The 9429-nt window shown below is 39.8% G+C and overlaps 1 protein-coding gene across 1 annotated transcript; it reads right to left on the reverse strand.

Moving 5' to 3' along the window:
• Nucleotides 1-268: 268 nt before the first annotated feature.
• Nucleotides 269-8299, reverse strand: nrsn1 (neurensin 1). The gene is made up of 3 exons (XM_070879854.1): nucleotides 8177-8299; nucleotides 3201-3410; nucleotides 269-719 (listed from the first exon to the last, which is right to left on the reverse strand). Exons 2-3 carry the CDS (start codon nucleotides 3387-3389, stop codon nucleotides 315-317), a joined length of 594 nt encoding a protein of 197 aa, XP_070735955.1. The 5' UTR covers nucleotides 3390-3410; nucleotides 8177-8299; the 3' UTR covers nucleotides 269-314.
• Nucleotides 8300-9429: the final 1130 nt, after the last annotated feature.

Here is a 9429-nt window from a genome sequence, read left to right on the forward strand (position 1 = left end):
CAAAATTATCTGCAATTTGGAGCTTCCAAGAGATTGTATCTGTATTCTGATGTTGGCCAGTGGTTTTTCTATGGGTAACAAATATATCCAGTCCATATTACAGGGTGAATATATGACTGAGATGCAAATCTGAATCTTACCTAAGAGATTCTTACGTGATTCACTTATTGAATAATGGCATGAATCTGAAATTTAGCAATTGAACACATATGCTGCCTCTCTAAACCGCTATAAAAATATGATAAAACATTTAAAAAGATTTGTCCTGGTATAGCTCATTTACAATGGGCAATGCATCGTTTAATATTTGCACTTTAGGTCTCGGATGTGGGCTGCACGTTTTGTACTTTGGATAAAGTGATGGGGATTTTATTTTCGCCTGGAGCTGGTGCTTTAATGACGGGCTGGATGGAAGCCTGGGCTTCCGCTATTCTCTCTTTAAACTTCTGCTGAAGGTATTTTTCCTCTTTGGAGTAACTCGTGGCAAAGGCGGACATCAGGAGGCAAGTAGCCATTATCATCCCGCCGATGCAAAAGAGGATGGCCCCTGCCAGCTTACAGATGTCCAATGCCACGTTGAACTGAACGGCATGACCATCCACTACCAGAAAATTCTCCTCCTCCTCTCCAAATGCTTCAATTTTTGGTGGCACTAGGTAGCCAGCTGCAATCACTACCAATCCTATGAGAAGTATGGCAGTCCCAGCCATGAGTCCAACCTATAAAATCATAATCACAAAACACTATACAGCACTGATTTATGTTACACGATTTTTAAAACGTCAATAGAGCAAGACAGTTTGCAGTTAAAACATCAAAAAATGGTGCCAATTTCACAATCACAAGCACAAAATTACGGCATGTTAAGTGAAGTACTTTGCAGTCATAACTCTGTGTCAATTAACATTTTGAATCTGGCTTAAAAGGGCAGACTGACCTATTTTTCACTACAAGGCCTCTTTTGTATTCATGAGATTGTGCTAATTTAAATCTTTATTGGGTAATGCTCAAATGTAAATTAAACATGTGGTGCTTTAATGCGTTATTACCTTTGGAAATAAATTACAACGAGACCTGGGTGTCATGGTACATCAGTCATTGAAAGTTGGCATGCAGGTACAGCAGGCGGTGAAGAAGGCAAATGGCATGTTGGCCTTCATAGCGAGAGGATTTGTATATAGGAGCAGGGAGGTCTTACTGCAGTTGTGCAGGGCCTTGGTGAGGCCACACCTTGAATATTGTGTACAGTTTTGGTCTCCTAATCTGAGGAAGGACATTCTTGCTATTGAGGGAGTGCAGCCAAGGTTCACCAGACTGATTCCCGGGATGGCAGGACTGACATATGAAGAAAGACTGGATCGACTAGGCTTATATTCACTGGAATTTAGAAGAATGAGAGAGGATCTCACAGAAACATATAAAATTCTGACAGGATTGGACAGGTTAGATGCAGGAAGAATGTTCCCGATGTTGGGGAAGTCCAGAAGCAGGGTTCACAGTCTAAGGATAAGGGGTAAGCCATTTAGGACCGAGGTGAGGAGAAACTTCTTCACTCATGAGAATTGTGAACCTGTGGAATTCTCTACCACAGAAAGTTGTTGAGGCCAGTTCGTTAGATTTTTCAAAAGGGAGCTAGATGTGGCCCTTACGGCTAAAGGGATCAAGGGGTATGGAGAGAAAGCAGGAATGGGGTACTAAAGTTGCATGATCAGCCATGATCATATTGAATGGTGGTGCAGGCTCGAAGGGCTGAATGGCCTACTCCTGCACCTATTTTCTATGTTTCTATGTTTCTATTCAAGAAAACAACCCATTGCAAGTTTTGTTTCTCACAACAATATTACACAAGTTCTGACATGAATCGTGGCACTATGATCATGGGGTTTCTATCCTAAAGATATTACAAAAGTTCCAGCATACACTGGCGAGACCATCAATGTATTTGATGCTTATTCACAAAATCCAGGCACCAGTTGCTTAAATTATTATTAAAATGCCTACACATGGGTAGTTAGACATGCCTGGACACTTGAGCTCTTGATCATTATCTGACTGGGGTAATACGATTCTACAGACATAACTAAGTCCCCATTTTAACGTCATACATTCTGTCTTTATTTTTTATACAAAAATTTGATTTTATATCATTAGTTATTGTTAAATAGCAAAACTTATGACTATTTGGAAAGCAGAGAAATACGAGTTGGTTGGAGTTACAGAATTTCTCTGCAATACAGACTGAGGATCTTGGAAACGAGAAATGAAGGCACTACAGTGCCACCACTGGTAGGAGGACATAATTACACAAGGAAAAAAGATGACACAAATGTATTACAAAAACGTGACAACTAGAAGTAAAGGTTTGCAAACAGAAAGTGCACATGTATTTAATATTTTTAATATACAAATAATCCTGTTGGTCTAGAAATTGCTGGAGTGGCACATCTCGTGGAGAGCGCCGTGAATTGGGTTTCTTACCTCACCCTTCAGATTGTACTATTTTTTCACCACATGTTGCTGGAAATGTGAATTGATAACGATGCTATGATGTCAACAGGGCATCTGGGACCTCTTGAACGTCAGTCCAATGGCCTATCTCCTTAACCAATTAAATTTAAGGATAGATAAAGCAACAACAAACGATAGAGATGGAAATAGGGTAAATTCGAGTCATTTAGTTATAGAAAGAGAAATAAAGAGGGAAAGAAACAGAGCAAAAAAGAGACAAAAAGCAAAAATAAGAAAAAAATTTAATTTAAAATTTAAAAAGCTCTTGGAACAATTTACTACCTGCAGGAGTGAAACTCCACAGTTTCATTGTTCCCTTTCTGGGCCTCCAAGATTGAGTATACCATAAATCACATCATTTAGAAGGTCCTTATGGCATTAATTACCAGCCCTAAATGGCTGCAGAGAGATTAATTCATATTAGCGGTGCAAATCCAGCAATTTCATGACACATAATTGGGAGGTTTACAGCGAGCTGGTAATATTTTTGGTTTTGGTGAGGTTAATGGTGGAAACTGTCCAGCAATTTGTCGTGAATCAGAATTCATGGCGTATCCCTTCTTCGCAAATTGCTGGTGTTTTGATGCACTAATAATGGCGGGCACCCTGAACTCACCATTATCTTCCACTAATTTCTGAGCCAATGAGTTTAAAAATTGATTAAATATTATTGAGAACAATATTATGCATACCTTCCAGAGAATAGAGCTCCACCTGCTTGGGGATCTCTTAATCTGAAAATCATCCTCGTGTTCCCAGATGGATGCCGTACAGTCTTCATAGAACTGGTGCAGATACGATCGGACTCCATAGCGTTGGTGTAATCCATCTGCATGGTAGTTAGAGTTCTCTGACCGGCAGATCTCAGCACACAAACTCATCCTTTACAGCTGCATTCCAATCTGTAAATCACAAAGAACTGCAGTTCGATCAACAAGCAGGTGACCCAATACGTCTACTCATCCAATCTGAAGTTACATTTAGCTGGTCAAATTCTACAACAGTAACACAACATTTCCAGATAAGCCATAAACTACTGTTGTTTATGAAATAAAGCAGACCGATATAGTTCTTAGTTATTCCTCTTGTAACAAAGACAGCCATAAATGTTATCTACATGTTTATGAGAAGAAAATTAGAGTTAAGTATATTCAACTTGCAATGAGTACTTTGATTCATGGTAATTTGCCATCAAGAAGTTTATTGACTTGTGAATAAATAATTATTTGTTTTAACTCTATCTCTCAACCATTTAATTTGTATCTGCAGGAAGTAATCAAGTAAGTTATCCTAGCAACAAATAGGCCATGGACAATCTGTTGTTTCTCATGGCGATAGATCCTCACATTATAGATTTACTTACAAAGTTTTCCTGTTATTATTTTACGGGAATAAAGAAGCAGAATATGTGGCACTATATGAAAATAAATTGCAATCTAATTCAGGATATGTAACAAAGGTTTTACTTTGGTGTAAGGCCAGATGGAGGATATTGTGAAAGCTAAGGTTCAGATCTATAACTCAATTCCAATTACTATTAATTTTGAAACAAAAGGCCTACTGCATATTTAATGTGTTTTTAATCTGCTTGGTGATGAAAATAGTTTTCTGTGTATGAATACTTGGCCTGAATGGCAAGTAATTGTGTTCATACATGGGAATGAATGGCAAATCCAAACTAATTGATGTTTGACCAGTTGGTTTATTGCAACCCAATTTGGACAATTTGGCCTTTTAGCCTATATAATGAAAAATAAATGATGCTCACACAGAGGGTTGTCCTACATCTCTCTCTTTCCAAGTTTAGACGCTGTTATAGCGAATAGTGAGCAAGCAGTAAATTCTCTCAGTCTCCATCTCCCTCTCTTTTTAAGACTCATTAAATTTCAATCATTTGATCACTTCTACTAATCTTTCTTCCTTTTGGCACAGCATCTGTTATAGGTAGCAGAGAGAGGAGACTTTATCTCCATCAGTCCAAGCTGAATTCAGATGCATGACAAATGGTGGAACAATCATGTGTTATTACTCTAGACAACCCAGTCATACGTAATTATTCCAGCTCACAAGGAAAGCAGATCAATAACATTCACATATCCTCCTCTTCAGTCTTGGAAATAAATGTTGGATTCTATTCAATTGTATTTACTATTCTTTAAGATGATTAAAGAAGATGATAGGGTAGATAGAAACTATTTCCTGTGATGGGGGAGTCCAGTACAAGGGGGTATAATCTTAAAACTAGGCCATTCAGGGGTGCTGTCAGGAAGCACTTCATCACACAAAGGCTGGTGGAAATCTGGCACTCTCTCCCCCAAAAAGCTGTTGAGGCTAGGTCAATTGAAAATGTCAATATTGAGACTGATAGATTTTTGTTCAGCAAGGGTATTAAGAGTTATGAAACCAAGGCAGGTAGATGGAGTTAAGATGCAGATCAGCCATGTTCAAATTGAATGGCGGAACAGGTTTGAGGGGCTGAATGGACCTACTCCTGTTCTTATATTCCTCCTTTTATACATAGGTATTATTGATAAATGTTGTTACAGTTCAGGCTGTTGGTTGTATGATAAACTTGATATTGCAATGTACAAAATATCTATAACTGAATGTCAGGAGCTCAACAGCATCACTTTTGCATCTGGGTAAGAAGATTGTGGATTCAAGCCTCACTGTGAACTGAGCATATAATTTAGGCTGACACTTTGGTGTGGTACTGAAGGAGTGCTGCATTGTGTAAGTGCTGTCTTTTGGCTATCTGCCTATTTAGGTGAACTTAAAAGATCCATGGCATTATTTGAAGAAGAGTAAAGGGTTCTTTTGGTGTCCTGGCTAACATTCCATCTTTAACAAATACTATTAAAACAGATTATTTATTCTTTTTGTGACCATACTATGTGCATATTGGTTGCCATGTTTTTCTACATAGTAATAGTGACTCCATTCTAAAAGTAATGCATTGGTTGTAAAAAGTGTTGATCTGGCCAAGCATATATCCATTGATAATTACCCACTTATAATAAAATAACTAAATCACTTGAGCAAAATGTATTAGATCCCCAAATAAATAGTTGAAGCAGATTGTTTATCATTTACCATAATAAAATATCATCAGTAACAAATTACATTTTGCTTTTAAATAAATGTTGTATTGTAATAAATTGCAATTTTTGATTTATCTTGTTTTCCTTTCATGAAGAAACCGCACTATCCTTGGACAAGGAATCAGACTGCAACAGTTTTACCAGTACTGCCTTGTAGCCAGTCACTAGAATGTACGTCGGAATGGTCTGTGATGGCCATGCTTCCAGTTTTCCATAACTGTCTATCTGGAAATGTCTGGCCTCTCCTTACCACCTTTATGCACCAATACAGCTGATACTGGGAACTCAGTATATGAGGAGCATAGTTATCTTAGTGTTTAGTGGTACCACATATTGGACCTTCAAAACAAGGCATCATCATGCTGCCACCATTACTATAGTTTAAATTTGTTTTAAAATAATGGGCAATACTAGTAGCTGGTGTTACATTGCTGGTTGCCTGAGGGTGTTCTAGTTGACATAGATTGTGGATGTAGGATCAACATTCACTTGTATACTGGTAACACCAGCTCTACCTCTCTGCAGCAGTCCTTTACTTCAAAACCATTATTGTTCCTATCAGATGGCAAGTAATGGATGAGCAAAAACTTTCTTTAGCTTAATGAAAGCAAGACTGAAGTCTGTTTGGCTTCTGCTAAAAATCTCTGTGAACTAGCTCCTGTTTCCATCCCATTCCCTGGCCACTCCCTTCATGCTGAACCTAACAGAGACACAACCTTGCTGTCCTGTTTGAACCTGAGTTGAGCTTCAAACCCCACCACCAAGACCATCTCTTTCCACCTTTGCAGTAATACATCCATCTGACCATACCTCATCCACACCTTCATCACCTCCAGGCTTAATTACTCTGCTTTCTTTGCCATTGGCCCCAGTTTAATCCTTTATGAACTGGAACACATCGAATGCTCCGTTGTCTGCATCCTATCATATGTGCCCTTATCAATCACCATTTTTCCTCATCCCCCAACACATCGAATTCAAAATCCTTGATCATACCTATCTCTGAAATGTGCTCCAAAGCTTTCAACCTCCTTGACTCTTCTGACTATGGCTTGCTTTGCATCCCTCCTTCCTCCTTGTTTCAGCTTCAGTCACCTTGGCCCCACACTCTGGAACTCTCCCTACGCCCCTCCACTTCACTTTCCATCTTCTTTAAAAGCCTCCTCTAAGCCTACCTTTTATTCTTTCAATCACTCCCCAAACCTTTCTATCATGACTGTCAGGTGGTCACATGTCTGCAGCACTTTGGGACATATTCATATATTAAAGGGACTGGTAACTAACTGCAACAGCTGTCATTTTTAAATCATAACACTGTTGACCTCTTGCAATAGATTTCATAGGCTATGACATGGTTAACAGTACAATATAACATTCTTCATAAGCACTGCTCCCCAGCTATCTCATTGTTGTGAGATACGGTCAGTCTTACATTGGAGATATATATTGCAGGCCACATCATACATTGTTCTCAATTCCTTAAAACATATAATAGCATGCCTAACGAAATGTAAACAATATTTCTCCACCATGCCCACACCACAAACATTGTATACTGTAGCTAAGGTTACAGCACGTGGTAATTTGAATTGCAACATTTAAGCTTGACTAACTTTTACATTATAGGTTAACTTATAAATATTTGACTAGTTGAGACCTTAAACTTTCACCAAAGTGCATACAACAGCCCCGGACTTCCCTTGATCATCATATGTAAACTGTATTTCCAAAGTATCCACAGCAGTCTCTACTTAAATGGCTTCTTTAGGCTCAGTTGCTCAGCACCATAAGTGATCGGCAGAACATGCATAATGAATGAAAATGTCTGGTCACTATTTTCCCACTACAGCTACACTTTTGCTCTATATTTTGTACACCAGCTGTGCAGTCTTAACGACGCCGATGTCTTCTACTACAATCGATTGTATTATAAACGAACTCAAACGTACCAAGCTAACTCTCCAAGGTGCTGAAATCCTCGACACCACGGAACAAGTGATGTCTGGAGATAGCCAGAAATCTAACCAGCGACCTGTAAACATGCCTTTCAAACCCAATCCAGCTACAGTTCTCCATGGATCCCACCAGCACACTAAAAACAAATTCATATTATTTCACCTTTTAGTTTGTTCTTAGTTGCTTCTAAAATCTTTCGGCACCACAGATTCCACCTTACGGCCACCTCTATATTGTATTTATATATATATGTGTATACAAATCACAAACAAAAGTGTAGAACTCAACATAAATATAGTGTCACTAATAAAGATCCCTCGATCTGAGATATATATATTTCTTAAACCAAATTTCCATTGTAGCTAAAGAAGTTCTAAAAGCAACAATTGTAACATTTCTCGGGGTGTGAATGTAGGGGGTCCGGACAGAGCTGCTCGGTGCCCATGTCAGCCAGCGAACCCCATCGATGTCCTGTAGCCCAGCCCGGCGCGGCCAGCTCTTCAATCACCGCAGACCAAGCCCGGGGAGAAGGAGCAATCCCTGCCACCAAGCCAGCGACTCGCATCGCGGCCCTTTTCTAGCCTCTCTTTACTTTTTTGCATTTTTTTTACCTGCCCCCAAGACGTGACTTGCTGGTAGTTTTTTTTTGTGTGTGTGCGTGTGTCTTTCCGATCCGGTGCTGTCCTCCTCCTCTTCCTCGCCTCTCGCTGTCAGTGCATTGCCATTCCCGCGAGTGCCCCACAACCTGGACACCAGTCACTTACCCTCGAGCTCCGAGCGGCAACGCGCCTGCGCCAACTCTGCAAGGGGGCGGGTTACCAAGCTGCCTCCACACTTGAGCTCAGTGAGATGGGCACGTAGGAGGTGTTCATGTATCTGTCTCGCCCCCGTCCTGCTTGCGATCTGCATATCCATTGATACCAGCTACAGGACCAACCAGCATTTGTCTCCTATATATCTGGCAAATAAAACTTTACAAACGAAAGCATTTTTTTAAATTGTTTTGAGTTTCTGTATAATATAAGTTCACTGCATAGCACAGGGACTATCATCTCTTTGGAAGAGGGGATTGGGTAGATTTAGTTTCTGGAGCAAACAATTCTGTGTGTGTTCGACACCCAGCAATGGATGAGGCAGAATTTCCTCCAACTAAATATTAGAGACTTACCCATTGTCTTCGATCCTCACTATAATCTCTGTTCCCAAGCTCCTGACTCCATCCCTCTCCCTGGCTCTGAGGTTGAACCAAACTACTCACAACCTATTTGATCCAGAGATGAGCTACCTACTTCCAGCGTCGTAACATCGCCAGTCTCTGACCCTGCCACTGCTCCTCTGCTGCTGAAACCCTCATCCATGCCTTTGTTACCTCTAGACTTGGCTATTCCAATGCTCTTTTGGCCGCCCTCCCATTTTCCACCCTCCATAAACTTGAAGTTTACAAGAATGAATGTTTTCACTTCCTATTACCAACTACCCTTGTTGAGTGAAATTGCCAGTCTGGTGCCAAAATATTCTGACGATATTATTGTCTTGTCTTATGGGGTTTTCTATACTGTAGCTTTTTTCTGTTTTAATCTTCCCCCCACCCCCCTCCCCCAATATAGCTTAAACTAGCTTTCTATATATTTTTTACGTTTTAAATAATATAAACTTCATGTCCTTCCTACATCACTAAAATCAATATCACTAAAACAGATAATCTGGTCATTATCTCATTGCTGTTTGTGGGATCTTGCTGTGCGCAAATTAGCTGCCATGTTTCCTACATTACAACAGTGACTACACTTCAATAGTACTTCATTGGCTGTAAAGGGCTTTTAGAGGTCCTGAAGTCATGAAAGGCGCTATATAAATGCATGTT

The sequence above is a fragment of the Pristiophorus japonicus genome, chromosome 5 (genome assembly GCF_044704955.1).
Source record: "Pristiophorus japonicus isolate sPriJap1 chromosome 5, sPriJap1.hap1, whole genome shotgun sequence".
NCBI lineage: Eukaryota > Metazoa > Chordata > Chondrichthyes > Pristiophoridae > Pristiophorus > Pristiophorus japonicus.